This window comes from Strix uralensis, chromosome 1, assembly GCF_047716275.1.
Source record: "Strix uralensis isolate ZFMK-TIS-50842 chromosome 1, bStrUra1, whole genome shotgun sequence".
Taxonomy (NCBI): domain Eukaryota; kingdom Metazoa; phylum Chordata; class Aves; order Strigiformes; family Strigidae; genus Strix; species Strix uralensis.
In genome coordinates, this window is record NC_133972.1 from 95,060,076 (window position 1) to 95,077,688 (window position 17,613).

The 17,613-nt window shown below is 39.0% G+C and overlaps 1 protein-coding gene across 8 annotated transcripts in view; it reads left to right on the forward strand.

Annotated features, from left to right (window-relative positions):
• Nucleotides 1–17,613, forward strand: part of CTNND2 (catenin delta 2) — a 700,247-nt gene that overhangs the window by 647,835 nt on the left and 34,799 nt on the right. For all 8 annotated transcript variants that reach the window (XM_074874338.1, XM_074874348.1, XM_074874370.1 and 5 more), the window contains 2 exons: nt 12,737–12,947; nt 16,316–16,400. In XM_074874338.1, coding sequence (XP_074730439.1) covers nt 12,737–12,947; nt 16,316–16,400 — 296 coding nt within the window. The remainder of the gene's footprint in view (nt 1–12,736; nt 12,948–16,315; nt 16,401–17,613) is intronic.

The window sequence follows — 17,613 nt, forward strand, 5'->3', positions numbered from 1 at the left end:
TTTATCATTTGCAGTGGAGCAGTCTATCAAGAAATAGTTTACCTTTGGGAATATTGTCCTCTGAATCTCCTGTGGTTAGGAGGTCAGCACCTCTTGCCTGTTCGTCTGACTGAGAGCATTTATTTTTCGGCTTTGCTTTTTTGTTGTTAAGTGAAGTCTCTTCTAGCACTTTAAACCTGATCTCCCATCCTTCCCCTGCAATGCAGAGTGTAGTTTATATTCTGCCATGTCGCAGGGAAGTAGCAAGGCTGCTGAGTACATGTAAAATTTTCACTCTGACTCCACCCTAGTCTTTCAGAACACTCTGATCATTTAGAATAAGGTGTGTGGAGCCAGGGACCCAGCTGCTTTCAGACAGATTCTTTTTTTCCCCAAGTCTGGAGAGAGAAGACTTTTGGAAGACTTTCCCAAATTCTCCCCCTCTCTTTGGGAGTAACAGAGATCAGCCAATCTTGCAGAGGTCTGAGAAAGATGAAGGATCTAAGAGGCTATAGGCCAACCTGATGTCCAAGAAGATCTCCAAGGAGGAGATCAAGTAACATATTAAGTCTAACGTGTGGACTCTCTGACTCTTGCCATGTGGGCAATCGCATCCCCAAGTAGGGGTAAGAGAAGGAAATTCGGTGAGTGCACAGTCCTGAGAATCCTCCCCCCATGCGTTATTCAGATGTAGGTGAGCAGCTGTGACTTAGGTTAAAAAAGCAATAATTTAGTGAGCTCAAATGGATGTCTGGAGGCAAGGTTTCTTTGAGGGCCACTAGAGAAAAGACTTGATCATCTACTAGCCTGAAGATGCCACGTGAGTACCTTGAAAGGAACGGCAGTAGCACAGCCCAAAAACATGTCACATTGTGAACCTGTTGACTCCCACCTTTTGAGGAACCACAGACAGAACTGTGCTGTAGAAGGTCTGTACTTTGATGGAGGTGTCGGGATTCATTTGTCACAATTTCTTTAAACACAATTAATGATGAGCTGTACGACTAAGAAGAGCTGAGGAGGTTTTTTATGAGACATGTAAAAACTAGTCATGTAATCAAAAAAAAAAATAATATACATTAGTTAAGGAAGGTTATTGAATGCATTTTTGTCCTTCCCACATGAGAACACAAAGTTTATTTTCACTCTGCGCCATATCCTTGCTTACATACCTACTGTATTCAGGCCTTAAATTGTAATAGCTTCAGGTGAATTAAAATATAAAACTACAATATATTTTGCTCTTTTCCAGTGACTGTGTTGCTAAGAACACAAAACATTCTGTTGAGAACAAGAATTAAACTGAGTCAGAACATTAGTATTATCTACAAAATGAATTGATCTATAAAAAATACCTAGTAAAACTGACTGTCCACTTTCTGCATGACCAGTGTGAGAGACCCCATTTCTAATAAACGTACCTATAGCTTCATTGCTACGGCAGACCTTCGTAAGGTCTGTTTTAGTTACACTAATGCATTAGCAGTTCAACAGATGGACACCGTGTCTTCATGAGGTCTTTGCTAACAATTCATGCAGGAAAAAAAGAAAATACTGTATTATAGTCTTACTCTTTTATGGATAAGTTTTCTTTGAAGTTTTTTAAAATATTTTTTAAACAGCACTTTTTCTGTTGCTATTCTTCTACTTTTTCTTTTCCCTTCTGTCCTGCTCCCAAACATTGACATCTGTGAAGTTAGTGTGTGGTTTCACTGAGTCTTAGATACTAACCAGCATTTTGCTATTACATATAATTTATTTTATTGTATGGTGCACAATAAAGCAATGTGAAATACTGACATATCCTTCAGTATTGTTGTTTTGCCATCATGCACAGAGTAATTATTTTAACTGTTCCATGTAGAGTTTTCATGGCGATGACAAGAAATGTTTGAACATTGCAGTGAATAAGGAATACATGAATGTTGCAGTATGACTTGGCGCTTCTGTTGGAAGAGTTGTTTTCAAAAGATGCTATCACTTTACCAAGATTTGTATTTATTGAGCTAACACATTTACATCTATGCATTTTATTTAATCTTTAATAGAATATATCATGAAGATCCATTTTGCTTTTATTTCTCCTAATGTTTTAATGTACATTTCTAAACGTAAGAATTTTTGTATGCTTCACCAGGATGTTGTCATAACTGCATATAAAAACATGGAAAAATAATCAGTCTTTCAGACCATACAGTGGGGACAAATTTGTTCATGAGTTTCAGGCAATGATATAGCACAAGTAAAGAAGAAGAAAAATAGTAGCAAATAAATAGCAATTGCTTCATGGACGGTTAAAGCAGGATAATGTCTAGTTGCAATTCACTCTGGCTACATCAGTCTCCTGTCAGAATCTTGCTCTGTTTTGGACATAAGGTAAAAACCAAAGTAGAAAAGAAAAGCTGCTTCTTTATGGATCCAATTTAATACCCTCTGACATTGGTAGACAGGCTTATTAATTTCAGTGGGTGTTAGATCAGGGCATAGATCTTGAAGCCTAAACTTATTTTTCCAAAAATAGATTACATTCTTATTTCTTCATTATGGCCTAATTTAAAGTCCCTTGAATCAGACCATTAACAAAATATTATCCTATCTCAGAAAATAATACAGATAAAACTAAAATTCCACTCAACACTCACATAGCACTTTTCCTCTTCAAAGCACTTTAGAAACACTGATTAATCATAACATTAATTAAATGACTACATTTTTTAAAATTCAGCCTCCCAAAAGCTCTATTCTCTGCAGGGAGCAGGGAAGAGGATAGCAAGGGATTAAAACCAACTCCAGTAATGAGAAAATTTAGCCTGCAGCAATTAAACTGAGGAATCACTTCCCTTTGCAGAATCTTTTTTACCGTGGGCTAGTGGAAAGATGAAAGGAAAGATGACAGTGCAGTCTACACGAGAAATAAATCTGTTGGTGTGTAAAGGAGCTGATTAGTTAGATATATTTGCAATACTTGGGTCAACAGGTAGACTAACAACTTCTTTCCATGCCTTTTCCAGTTTGTATATCTGGCAGGAAATGTAAAAAAAATGAATTAAAAAGGAAATTATTTGAGTGATTGCCCACATGGACTCCATCCCTTCTGGATACAAAACCCAAGCATGCAAGATCAAATTCCTTGAATCCAGGAATAAAGACTAGCTCTGTCATTTTTGTTCCCAGCCAACCTACCAAAGCTAAGACTGCAAGAGAGACAGCCAAAGCCACCACCCAAATCCTTTTTCCTGGCCAGGGAAGGGGGAACAACAGAAGAGCAGTAATATCTGTGGGTTTGTGAAAGTATAGCTTAAAAAATCCTGCTTCCTTTGCTGCTGAGGGTGCCAAATAGAAGCTTACTGGTAGAGATTTTTCTCCTTTTGTGGACCCAGTAGTTGTTTTACATACAAGGTCAACAGATAATTAGGCAGGTCAAGATGGACTTGAACTGACTTGCTTATATAGTCCCAGTATGGGTGAGACAGTCAATAAATTAACGCTTGCACCTCTTCCCAAAGTCATCTTCCAAAACCAGGTTGCAAGTCAGAGAATGCACCCTGGGTTGGGCTGCCTGTGTTTGATGGTTGGGTTGCCTCTCCAGCATGAGAGAGAGAGGATAGAGATTGCTCAGATGGTATATGGTTTAATATTCAAACTAGAAGCATCCACTATGCTGGGTGAGAGGTGCTGTTAAGAAACAGGAATTCCATTTGGCCATGGTACCCATAAGTCCGTGTCTGTACTAGTTTTTTGGCTGTTCTGCTGTGAGCATCTACTACCCCAAAGGAGAGTTAGTTTCTCCAGAAGTCCACTTTTCTGTGGCAGCATGCATCCTGTGACAATTGCCAAAAAGACAGCAGCAAAGATGAAAGAGGCAGAGATGCACAGTAGGGTCTCAGGACACTGCTCTAGTTTTGGCATTAGCTCTGATGGAGCCATCTGAAGTGCTTCTGCATGCAAAGTGTACACACGGTTCGTGTTGGGACAGATAGGCTGCATGAATTAGCAGTTTATGGCCATTCAAAGAGCCATGGAAGTTCTTTAATCCCCAGGTTTTAAGACAACTGCTGATATAAAGCCTGAATATCTGCAGTCTTGCTGTGTGAGAGAAATGCAGAATATGAAGGTATTCCATTGAGAGAGGAGTATCATCAGTATTAAGAGTAACAGTAGGTTAAATAGATAGTTGTCGATGGAATTGAGGTATACAAGAGAAACAACAATAGTAGTACAAGAGCAATAGCTTTTAAACACACCGGTATTTTCAAGTCTAAAATCTACTCTTGTAAGCTAGCTAAAATTTCCTTTAGTTCAGAACATTAGAGAGCAGGAGCCTGGGGGGGTCATGGACATGCAGGGGTGTAACAAAAACAGGATCGAGCTGAACATCAAACTGAAGGTGTTTAAACCAATATGAGGAGAGAATGGCAAAGCTTGGCAGGCACGGCAGATGCAGAGAATCAGATATGCAAGACATGGCAAAGGCACATGAAAGCTTAGCAGTTAAGACCCAAAGGGCTGAGGGGGTACAGCTCAAGGAAGAAAAAATATCAGTCATGTAGTAGAGGGGAGAAGGGGCAGCCCTGTGAAGGTGAGTTGAAAGCAAGAAAAATGATCAGCCAGAGGAAGGCAGGAAATACATGAAATTGAAAAGTTACATATCTGGAAGCAGAGAAACTGAAGGAGGAAGGTGGCTGGGTTAAGGTGCTGCTTCATGAAAGAAAATCTGTGAAGGATCATGGATCTGAGAAAGCGATTTGCTGAAAAGTAGTGATTGCATGGCACCCAGTTGTGATTTCCCACGGCATGTTCAGGGTGAAAATACCAAAATGCTTCTCTTTTGTCTTTGTCCAATGCTACTGGCTTCTATACATACTGCTCTTCCATCCCTGTTACAGCTGTGCCCGTTGTCATTCCTAGTTCTCCTCATGCCATACCTTTCTCTTGCAAAATATAGAACCAGCATCTTTAATCTTTTTTAAAAGATGAAAGCTTCTATATTGGTTACGCTCTTGGATGTTTGACTCTTTTACAAGCAAATCCCAATTGACATTGCCAACACAGATATTGCTGCTTCATGTACTTTCATCACTCTATGAAAGTTTGAGGATTTCTTCCCTGAAACTGTAAAAGACGACCATTCCTGCTCCCTGTAGGGCTTTATGTGCTACACTACCTATGGCTGAATTTATTCTTGATGAAAAAGGTTTTAAAAAAGAAAATCAGTGCATGGCACATCACATATAATGAATGCACCAGGGAAGATATTGGTCCTTTTTGTTGTGGTCCATACTGAATATCGATCTTATATCTTGAAATCTTCCCGCCTGTCATCAGAGGTGGTGGAAAAGTGAAAAGTGTGTATCATTTTTCTGAAGGGAAGAGGGAATCTGAGACCTCCACCTGATCTTTGTTCTGTCTCAGCAACCATGAGCAAAGTGCACCTGGGTGCTTGGGGGCACAGGAGGGCATGTGTGTGTAACTGGTTTTATTCCTAATGTCTTCTCAAAAAACAATTTATCTCTACAGAGTCTTAAAATTTAAGTTCAAATAAACCTGCAAGGAGGTGAAATCTGGCATTGTTCTCTAGCTCAAAGCACTCATTATCCCAACTTAATTGGCAGGCTAGGCTTAATCTGGAGCAGCTAAAGCAGTGGCTCCAGCCCATGAGTTTTGAGGTGCATACTCAAACCAGTCTAAGTCAACTCATCACTCATTCCCTTACAAATGATTGAGCTGAGATGGTAATTTTTTGGATAGGGATAATTGCAGTACTGTAGTCAATTAACGTTATGTAGTAAAATGTCTTCGTATGCATTTACTCTGAAGTGCCAGGGATTACAAAAGTTTGTGCACATCCCTAATATAAGAAGTAAAAGGACTTGGGTACCTAAAAAACTTTTTGGCCCAACAATGAGAATGAGATTCAGGTCCCGAAAGATAAGCATTGAACATTAAAGACCATAGGGTATCCCACCTTGTCTCCATCAGCTTTTCCAGAAGGCTGTGTATCTTCCATAGGTCTGCTGACTCTGTGCAGACATCTAAGGGAATTTGAAACTGCAGTTAGCACCCTATGTTTGGACACATGAATTGCCCCCTACATGGCTAGAAATGGTTTTATCTCTCCTTTTACACCTAAATCCCAAACTGATCCAAAATCCTCTGTTCTCTGTCACTTGCTGGAAGTGGTGGGGCCCATGCTTTTCAGTCCTACTCCTCAGGTTTTTTTTCCACTTTTCTCTTCCAATACTACTTCATGCACAGTGGTCTTAGGAACAAGAAACTGATCTGTTGTGATGAGCAACATCACAGACCATTAGCTAGCACTGGCCAGGCCCACGTGGGTTTGACAGTAGCCACTGCCTTTGAGTTTCATAAATCTGCTCTGTCAACAGCTTAAGTGATGTCAAACGAGAAGTCACCAGACAAAGGGAAGAGAGAGCTGCTTTATACAAACTGTTGTGACTTACAGTTCCTTCGCATGCAATGTACGCTGCATTCGGCAATGCTAGAGACTATATTATGTAGCTGAGTGGGTAGCAAAGTCACTGGCTCAGTGGTTGCAGTGGAAAGCCTGTCTGGAGGTCGTCATGTCATTCAGTGCTGAGTGAGGGCATTAAACTTTGTGGTGCTACTGACCCTTGTTTCAGTGCTGCTCTGTCTTCGGAAATAGGGATACTCCTTTATAAACCACCATTGCCATGTCAGGTAGGTTATTTCTTGTTCTTGACTCACCTACACCTTTCCTAGTGCTCCCCAAAGTCTGAGGAGTAATCATCTACTCACAGGGACAGCTGTCTCTCAACCTCAGTACTGCAGCCTTTCTTGCTTTCAAAAATGTAACTGTCTCCTTCCATCCACTTTACTGCTGGTCCAACAGCTCTGGCATTACCCAGCTTCATCTTCTTGGGTTTGCTTCCTCCTGTGTCCTACAAAAAACTGCACATTTGGCTCTAAGACCCGGTCCGACAGCATTTCTTACCTCTTAACCTGTTTTGCCTTTAAAATTCAGGGTAGTTTTTCCCCCTCGAGTACCCCTTTCAGTGACAGAAGGAAATCTCCCTATGAACACTAACAAACCTCTATCCTCTTAAATCACAGTGAGATTCACTGCTGCTCTGATGCCTACAAAATACCTTGTACTGACTGCCTAGGCAATCCGAGTCCAGAGTTTGCTACATATTGTACTGAGTGTAATCATTTTTTTGTGGGCTCTTACACCTCAGAAGATTTCCAGTGTTCAGAGAAGGGTCAGGGTTCCTCTGGAACACCTACAGCTGGACCCTGAGGGGCACTTTCAGGTGCTACACTAGTGCCAATAGTGATTATCAATTGCACCTTAAAACAACGGTATCTGACAAGAGAAAGCATGGTGCACAAATGAACTATTTATCAAATACAGTAGTGGTATTCCTGCCACTGCTATCATGTGATGAATACACTCTAACTTATCAGACTATCAGTTGAATGCACTGACTCATGATCAAAATTTGTTCCATCCAAATTAAGCAGACAGTTTTGGCACATCTATTAAGTAAAGATTGAAAGTAGTAAGAAAAGGTCTCCCAGTAATATTCTTTCCATAAAGACTGTAACATACTGAAGTTGAATAGGATTGAAAACACAAGAATGATGAAAATGCACAAAAACACATATGTCTAGAAATTTAAGTTAAGCACACGTGTTAGAACAAAGGGAACAAAAATCACATATGTTGTGACATAGAGACACCAGTAGTTCTGGAATGGGATATCTGTAGCAGTACAACAAAATATGGTGGCATTTTGCTATTTTTATATTAACTAGCTACACAATGTGAATTAATAGGTATCTTTGAGGGGGAAAAAATAGTGATGTATTACTTTTATTAGAGCAAGCTCTACCTCTCGGACAGGGTTCTTAGTTTGAATTAATACCTGTTTGAGGTTTCTTGTGTTTTCAGAAGGTTAATTTTCCTAGTCTTGTTCTCTCAAACTAGGAACCATGTCACAACTATTTAATAAATGTGCCAATGTGTCAAAGTCATTTTTCAGAGCTAAGTGAAAATGGAAATTAAGTCAGTGGGGTTACATCAGCAGTGAATTTGTCTCAAGGCAATAGTAAGGAAATATTTCCGGAAGTGGAACCTTATCTGTGATGATTTTTTCCTATTAAATCTACCAGAAGAATAGTTTGCTCTACTGTTCTGCTCTGAAGGCAGAATCTTTCTTAGGACAGCTATCAGTTTGATCCTATGAAAGAAAAAGTTTCCTGAATTAAGTAACAGAGGCATATGCTAAGGTGTTAATCAGACTTTATCATGCAAAGGAAAAGACATTAAATCTACATTGTTGAAATGTTTAGTAAGCAAACATTATCATCTTACAGTCAAAGTCTTAGTGTATGGTGATAGACAATCCTGCTGTCAATATAAAAGTGATGGAAGCCTGATCTTAGAAAAATAACAAATGTATAGTGTCAGAAAAATGCTGTCCCAAACACCTACCGGACAACCCCTTCCTGTGACACTGCCCCCAAATTATGGTTATATTGTGTCTTTTTTCCTTCCTTTATGAGAGAAATTGAACAAATAAATATGATTTCTTTTTTCCTTGTCAAGCTGGTGGTTATGTTTAATCTTATTATGTAAAACCTCTTTAAAAGCATCAACTCAGTTTTGGGTCTTACAATGTATGATGTTGCTCAAATGAAAAATCAATTTATTTGTAGATCAAAGCAGTTCTGTATGAGCTCTAATGAAAATTAACAATGCTATTTATTTTTAATAATCATTCTCACACACATCCTCCTCTCTTCCCAGGACCCCCATCAGTTCTGTTTCTTCAACGCAGGGAGGCTTCTCGAGCTGCAAGTTGAATTCCCCAGCCTTCCTACTAGCAGTGCTAGATAAAACTTTGCTGACATTACAAGATTAATTTCCATTATATGTTTCAGTTTGCTTTCAGAAGAGGTTCTTAACATCAAAAAAAAATTTTAAATGCAAACGCTCTACAGATTGTAACATATACTAATGCAAAAGTCAAGGATTGCATGTGTTGTCAGCTGTGTTGGGCTGACGCAGCAGTAGCTGTGCTTTCATTGGCATTACTCGACATTTACACCACTCCAGACTAGAGCAGGGTTTCATCTATAGCTAATGCTAGAAAACATGACTTTTGTCTCCTTCATGCCTACTGTAAAGCATCAGGAACATAACTCAGATAAAAGAAGTTAACGGATAACTGATTTTTTTTTTTTCTGTGAATGTAGTACAGTAATTTATTAACTAACTACATGTATAGTTTTAGAAAACACATTTAGTATGCAAGCAAGTTACTGTGGAATGTTTTCTGCAGTGTAAAGAATAGTCCTTAACTTTTAACTTTTAACAACTTAACTCTGTATTAAAGCAAATTTACTCCTTTTTCAATATAAGTTCATATGTTTTTAATTAAATTAAGGACACATATTTTATGGCAACAGCAGGAGTTTTTCTCTTCCCAAATACATTTCCAAATAGCTACCAAAGTCTTTGAAGTACTAAAACCATGGAAAATATGTTAACAGTTACACTTGTTAATAGAATTTAAGACCATGCAAACAGTGGCTTAGATCAGCTCTATAGCCCAGCCACTCCTGTTTTCTTCCAGCTGGTGTGCCACCTTTTTGTGGTGAATCTCTGGAAGGACAGTTTGAGCTGTGATGCCTGTCTGTGCGGTCAGCTGTTTTACCTGTTCATGTGAGCAGCTCTGTTGGAGGTGACAGTTTTTGCTGAACCTCTGGGACAGGCAGGGAGGAGGAAGAGTCTGTCACCCCCACAGGCAGCACCTGACAGGACGAGGGGCCTGGCATTGTCATTATGGGTTCTAATATGGGGGGGACTCCAAACTGGACACCAGCTTGCACAGCTGCAATATGCTGACTAGATTTTAGGTCTACAAAATCTGCACTGTGAGTCTTCGGGCACTCTCTATCCAAAGGCTAAATTTGATGCAATTCTTACAAAAAAGAACCGAAAACACTCGGAATATATTTTAGTGTAAATATGCAACTGATTAAGAATTGAATAGTGTTATTGAGCTGGAATTACTACAGCCACTCAGAATAAGGGATGCTGTACTGTCCCTCTGTTACACATTATCTATAAAAAGCCTGGTTTACTGGTTTGAAATCTAATATGATTTGATCTTCTTGTGCCTAACTTAAGTCTGTGCACAGCAGAAATGTTAGAACTGTTGAGTATTAACATGTCCAGAATGCTTATACCATGCTTGATTGTGTTTATTTTCATTTTCCTACTGAGGTTTTCTGATGGTGTTTATTTTCATTTTCCTACTGAGGTTTTCCTGATAGCTGCAAAGCCTTTATTGTAAGAAGCATTTTGTGTGTCTAGATATGTGTACTGGTATGAATGCTATTGCCTGGAATACTAGGCCAGTTCCAGGAAAGAAGTCTGCTTGGGGCAGCCATCCAGAGTTCCTTATACTCAGTGCTAAGGGACATAGCCTTTGGCTGCTAATGAAATGATCATTGTCATCTGATTCCACCAGAGGACTGAAATGGTGAGACACTCCCTTGTACTTTAAGTGAGGTACAAAAGGAAAAAGGAACATTGGTCTGTTCTGGATGTGTGTACAGAGTAAAGCAGAAAGTCTCACTGATCTGATGTATCTACTTGTACTTACTCTTGACCAGTGCAGACACTGCCCTAGAAGAGTAAAAGCTACAGCAAATCATGGGTTTGGTTTTTGGTTTTTTTTGAAACACAGTCTTAATTTACTATATGCCACAGACTGAAGTACTCACTGTAAGTGACAGGCAACTATTAATGTGTTCAGGTTACATAGAACAAATAGATGAAGATGTAAATAGCATTTCAGGCTGTTCTTGAACAGTGTTTCATATATGTGTAGGGGAAAAAAGATTTTCAGTTTGTTCAAACAAACCATTTCTGAAAGAGAAAGTGGTATTAACATCTGTACTACATCTGATACTAACAATATTGCTGAAAAGCTAATATGCAAATGACCAATTAAATATTAAGTGCAAAGAAATAAAATTGTTCTAGGACAAGATTTGTATTTGTGTTGCAGCACACAGTAAGATTCAAATCCTACTGCACACATTTTGTTGGCAATGTTATGCTTTTTATAATCAGGAATGTTTTTACATGATACAGAGTGAGTAGTTGCTAAGATCTCACATTACCACAAAATCTATTTGATAACCTTTAAGTTTAACATTTTAGTACAGAGATTTCAGTCTTTATTGGTATTACAATTATTCTGTTCAAAGTGACTGGCTGTATTTCTACCACAGCAAGCAAAATTGTGAAAAACAAAAATTGTTTAACATTTCATAGTTAAAAGATGTGATTTTCCTCTTACCTGTGCTTGCAAATGTGGACACACAGAACTTATGAATTCAGAAATAAGATTTTTAATAAGTACTCATAAATACTAATTGATCGGAACTTTTTTAAGTTATCAAAAAATCTGATTAAATTATCATATTATATACAATAATCATACCTGATTATTTCATTCATAAAATGTGATGTAGATTAGATTACTAATTATATTTATTTTTCCCAATTTTCCTGTCCTTTTCATCCTGCATGATACACTCATGGTGATTGCTGTATGCAAATTCCCAGAACAGCTGCACTGAAGGTGATTCAGAGTTGTTTCACTGACCTCAGCAACAACTTCATCAGGCCTTCGCCCTCTCTGAACTTGTGTTCATCACGGTGAAGGACTGAGCAGCCATTTTACTCTAATAATGACCCTCTAGAACTGGTGTGAGGCTTCTATATCTGCTGGTGCTAACCCTGCCCTACATTTATATATATTTACATTTATACTCTCTCTATATATAATTTCTCAGAACCTCTTCTTGTGTTATTTTCACAAGCCTTCAGGTGCAATTCTGAAAAAAAAAAATGTTCATTTAAGTATGAAAAAAGTAATAATAATCATAGAATTATTTAGATTGGAAAAGACCTTTAAGATCATTGAGTCCAACCGTAATCAACAGAATTTCTTTTTCATGTCTTCAGTTCAATGTGACCATTTTAAAAATTCATTGCACCTTTCATTTTAGGAGATTTTAAGTTCTGGAGGTTAGTGTTATATAAAGTAACTCCTTACTAAATATCAGGAATATGTCAGGAAGGCTTTCTTTCTGATCAGTAGCATGCATACAACAAAGGATGTGGGGAAAAGGTGGCATCCTCTCTGAGCAATAAAGTCTAAGAAGCACTAATAAACCCAGTTAGATTACTGCATGTAGTGTAGAATTAACCTTGTACAATAAAACCAGTCCTTCGAGAGAAGACTTTCACAAATAACAACGATGTCATTGGCTTTGCATTCACTGTAGTGTTTTTAACAATTGATGCACATTTCATTTATAGTAACAAGTTATGAGTTGTGTGGTGGGAGATGAGGACTTGCCAAGTTCTGTAGGTTGTGGTATTCAGATTATCTTTGTACATATACTTGGCCTTTAATATCATCGTTTCATTCTCCTAAGGGCATGATGTAGCCATATCCAAAGTCTCCAACTGATGTAGTATGGAAATATTAAGAGAGTCCCTAATGTGTGAAATGCTTGAACATGCAATCGTATAAATGTGTCTTGCTCCAAAATAGTATCAGTCACCAATTAGATTACATGCAATGATGCAAATAGTGCTAACAGTCTTGCGTGTTTTCCCTGTACTTCTTCTCCGTCACCCTTTATTGCTGTATCTTCTGAATTCTCCCTTCATTTTCTTTCAACAAAGGCAAGTATGCCATGAGGGATCTGGTCCACCGACTGCCAGGCGCTAACAACAGCAACAACTCAGCAAGCAAGGCCATGTCTGATGACACCGTTACTGCCATTTGCTGCACTCTGCATGAAGTCATCACTAAAAACATGGAGAATGCCAAGGCCTTACGAGACGCAGGCGGCATTGAGAAACTGGTTGGCATATCTAAGAGTAAAGGAGACAAGTATGTTTTGCAAATCACCTTGCACCTTTTTAACCTCTCCAATAGTTATTACTAGACCTGAATGTGTTTGCCTCCTCTGTGCAATCGTGAGTTGAATTCTTTAGTTTCATCAGAAATTATATGTCCAGTGTGAAAGGTGACAAGAAACAGACAATGCCAGTAGCGAAAGTCTCTGCTGTGGTTTATTTTTGACATACCATCAGCAGTGCGTGGAGTGCACTGCATGTGCAGTTTAAGGAAGAGTAATTATCTGCAGTAACCACTACCTCTAAGCACTTCCAGAAGATCCTGATAAACATTAGGGACCAGAGCTGTTGGATTGCACCCTGCAAAAGGGGTGACATGCAGGTGGAGGGATCCTGTGAAAGGAAGGGACCTCACCGCAGTTCTGTTACTGCTCCTCTTGCTCTGGGAGTGAAGAATGTAAAGTCACTGTCCCTCTTCACAGCACCCTTTTCCCTGCCTCCAGCTTGCTGGAAAGGTGGGGCATAGTAGAAAAATGGATCCATGGATTTTCCTAACACCTTGCTTCTGAGAGAGCATTAGGATACCTGCAGGCTACTTTGTGAGGCACCAAAACATGCAAAAATCTTACACACGAGTGGGACATTTCCAGAGCAGCTATGGTTTCATCTTGTCTGTTTTCCTATGTACACACTCTTCATGAAGAGTTCACTCTTTATCCTTCTTTTGCCTAAAACAGATAGCCTGGTTCTCATATTTGTCAACCTGCAGAAGTATAGTGCAATGAGACTGTGGCAGTTTGAAAACAAAAAGCCTTCACTGTAGTGTACAAAACCCATCAGTCCACCTACTCGAAGCTGTCATCACACAGCCTACTGCAGCACCAGAGCTCTAAAAGAGCCTCACAAAGCCAGGCCACAACCTGAAGGAAAGATTTATGCACCCTACATTTGGTATGAGAACTTATGCTCACCTATATAATCGGAGCATTGCCAATATAATTTAATCACATTTCTTTTCCTCTATTGTCACCTTTTTCTTTTCATACCAAATTCATTATTGAAACATTCTCACATTCTAACTGTAAGGGGTAAAAAGTAGTAGTGTAACAAAGTATGTGATTCCAGTTGTGGGAGCTCCCCATGCTCTGCCAATTTATTTATATTTGCATTTTTATTATTATTAAATCTATTTAAATTTTTTATTTATATTTTCTAGATCAAATGTACTGATATCGCAAGCAGGTTCATATCCATTTCTCTTAAGTTGAACGTGCCTTTCCTCGGAATAATGATTTGTCTACCTGTTCATTATCTGGTAGAGATTATTAACACCTGTTGAGTCTGGAATTTTCAAAGTGTAAGAGCAGTTTTAGAAGGATCCAAGGGTATAACTCCCTGTCTAAGTATTGCTCATAACTGTGAAAGACATATCTATGTTGAATGAAAGTATTTAGCCCAGGTAGTGTTGAATAATTCCAGAATGCCCTCCCAAATCATGATACATATCCCTCTTCTCAAGTACTTTGAGTTGCGGTCCTGTGTTATTACTGTTACAGGTTACACAGTTCTAGAAGAAAACCTGTCAGCTCACAGTGCTACAAATGCCAATCTTCATTGAAAGTTCAATTTTTCAGCTTTCAAAAATGTTAGTATTGTGCACCATTGCTTTGGTTTGGTTTCTTATAGATAATCCCTTGTTTAAAAATCAGAATTGTTGATTGTTGGACTGATAGGAAATTCTGGCGTGCACACTTTAATACAGTAATACGCTTCAGTATGAATTTGTCTTGTCCAGTATGAAGCGTCTGCTTCTACAAGTGCAGGATACTAGCCTGCCCATTCATCCTGGTATGTATCAGTGCCAGGAGTGTGGGGCTGGCCCCGCTGGCCTTTGGAAAATTGCCCAGGGCTTGAGTGCTTTCCCTGTATGACAACATGAGAGAACTGGTGTTCATAAGGTCATACTGGCTAAGCCCATACTGGCTTCACATAGTTCCTGTTTCTTCTCAGTACTCACATTATGGTTGGCGCAGTCATTTTCCTGGTTACTCCATGCTACCAGCACCCCACTAGCCAGTACAGCTGGGAGTATAATAAAAACAATTATGCTTGAAAGGGTTTATCATATTCCTGTTTATTCACCAATTACCCACCTACTGCTGTACTCTGGGTGAGAAATGGAAGAAAAGGGTGAAAAAACACCAAATAAATTACCAGGAAAATACTGTTTAAGTTAATTGAATCAGTTGTGTCATGAACATTGCTTTACCAGCTGGAGTGTCAGCCTACCAGTAGTCCTTCTCAGAGATCAGAGGATGCACCAAAGCCCGATCCCTGAGAAGACTTCCTGCCCAAACCAGTAACATATGTTGCTGGTTTTCTGATTTCTCTTTGCTTTTGCAATCCATGTGCCTTTTCTGAGTAAAACATGAATCACCTGAATGACTGCCCCAAACTCAGTCAATCTTCTCTCCAGACTTTGGCCTTTGCAAGGTTTTCTAGCACTCTACTGCTTTATGTGTATTGTTGGTACAGCACAGTGTATGCTTTCTCAGTGGGCTGCGTTATCTTCCCAGTCCTTTTCTATTTGGCCCTTTTTCACTGAGCTGAATACTCTCTGATATATTTTTTTTAGATTTTTTTTTAAAGTTACCTATCCCAAGAGGAATATATCACTCCAACTGATTGTAACAATAGTTTATAGCTTCTTGCAAAACCTTTCTGAAGAGAAAGTCCATGTGAAGTTATATATGGTTTTCAACATCACATTGGATTGATGTCATAAAAGGGTAATCATGTGAGCAAGATGCAAGTTGTAATTTGAATTCCTAATGAAATTCCTCATGGCTTTTTATATTTTCTGCATCTTGGCTCTGCACTTCAAAAACAATGCTCATCACCCATCTAGAGTGTTTCTTTTGGCCAGTGATAAGAGGCACTTAATGCATTGAGCACGCTGTCAAGAGTTGAAGTTTGGCAGCTTACAGAGAAACTCTGGCTCTAACTTCTTGTCCTTTATGCCAAAAGTTGTAGCCAGGACATCTTAGATGTACATAATACCAGTTGGGTCCTCAATGATTTTGCCGATTGCTACCTCTCCGATTCCTCTTACTATGCTCTCAGCATGAATTCTTGTTCTCAGTATGCTGAGGAACACACATTTTGCTCCTCACTGAATAATTAGTAGTATAGAAATAACATGTATTGCCCTTGCTTAAAAACACTTTGGTCTCCAAGACGCCAACCAAAGATCTTATGGTACATTTGAAACACACTTTAACTGTGGGTTTAAATCCATAGCAATGCATTTGAAGGTTGGGATGAATGGAGTCTTGTACTTAACAGTCTCTTTCTCACTCTTTCTTTCTTTCTCTCTCCCTTTTTAATATATGTGTGTAACAGGCATTCGCCAAAAGTGGTGAAAGCAGCATCTCAGGTCCTCAATAGTATGTGGCAGTACAGAGACCTGAGAAGTCTCTACAAGAAGGTAAGGCTTGGGCTTTTTCTAGATTTATCATCTTTCATATGGTTACCCAAATTTGGGGGCTGAGAGACGTTAGACCAAAACATTTATGTGACTGGAAATTCACCTAGTTTAATATATGATACTTGGAGCTACGAGTTTTTCCCTCATTTCTACTTTTAACATAGAAGTACCTTTTGAAAATATCTGTGGTGGTGAAAAAGGGATGTGAATTTGATTTTCAAAGAATTCATACAAAAAGTGCTGGATCTGACAGGCCTGGAGAGTGAAGTTCTCTGTTCATAGAACAAATCCGTGCAAGTTCTCCTACTGTACCTTTCCTTCTTACATGTCCCCACCCTGTCCTGAGTTGATTACCAGATTTCCAGGCCTTCAGCTCCCAAATTTCCTCATGAGAATGTAAACAAGAGTATCTGAAGGAGTGGTGCTTAGGGACCAGTTACATGTTGAGCTGGGCTGAAATTTGATAGCTTCACTTCCAATCAGCTGGCAGACAGTAGCGTCATATACTTGGTTTTCAGTCTATGGAATCTGTAGTACCATTCCCACAGGCCTGCTAACCTCTTAAAAATGAATTGCAATACGGCAATACGATCCTGTGAAACAACATCCCATATAGCCTTTAAAATGTGTCTACTTAATAAATGACAACATTTAAAGTAATTCTTGCTGAATATTTCAAAACTGAATTACATTCCATGTGAGTATCAGCCTGCAGATTTAGTTCTCAAAGGTCTTCTTGCTACATGGAATTTCACAGCTTATCTAATTGATATTTGTATTTGTAATCTCAGCAAAGAGAGCTAAGACTTCATGTGGCACAAAAATTTAGGTCCTAGTTAAGGCTGAGGCATAAGAATGGTGAAGGAGGAAAGGTTCACAGTGGCATAATCTGTGTTGTATGTATTTTGCACAAGAAAAGAACTTAGTTACGTGAAATGTATGCACCAAATCTCAAACTGACAGAAGCTGACCTTCCATTTGAAATGATGTTCTTTTGCATGCCTCAGCCCTGCTTGTGTCAAGTCTGAGGAGTAAGGAAGATGATTACTGAGTCTCTCCCATTGTTCACTTCCAGTATTTTCAGTCATCCTTGGCAGCCCTAGGGATACCATATGTGAAGATGTTCCAAGTAACAAGCTGGTACTCAACTGTCCCATTAAGAGGTGGGAACAAACATGAGCTAGAGTAGGCTTTTCTTGACGCAAAGCCGTAA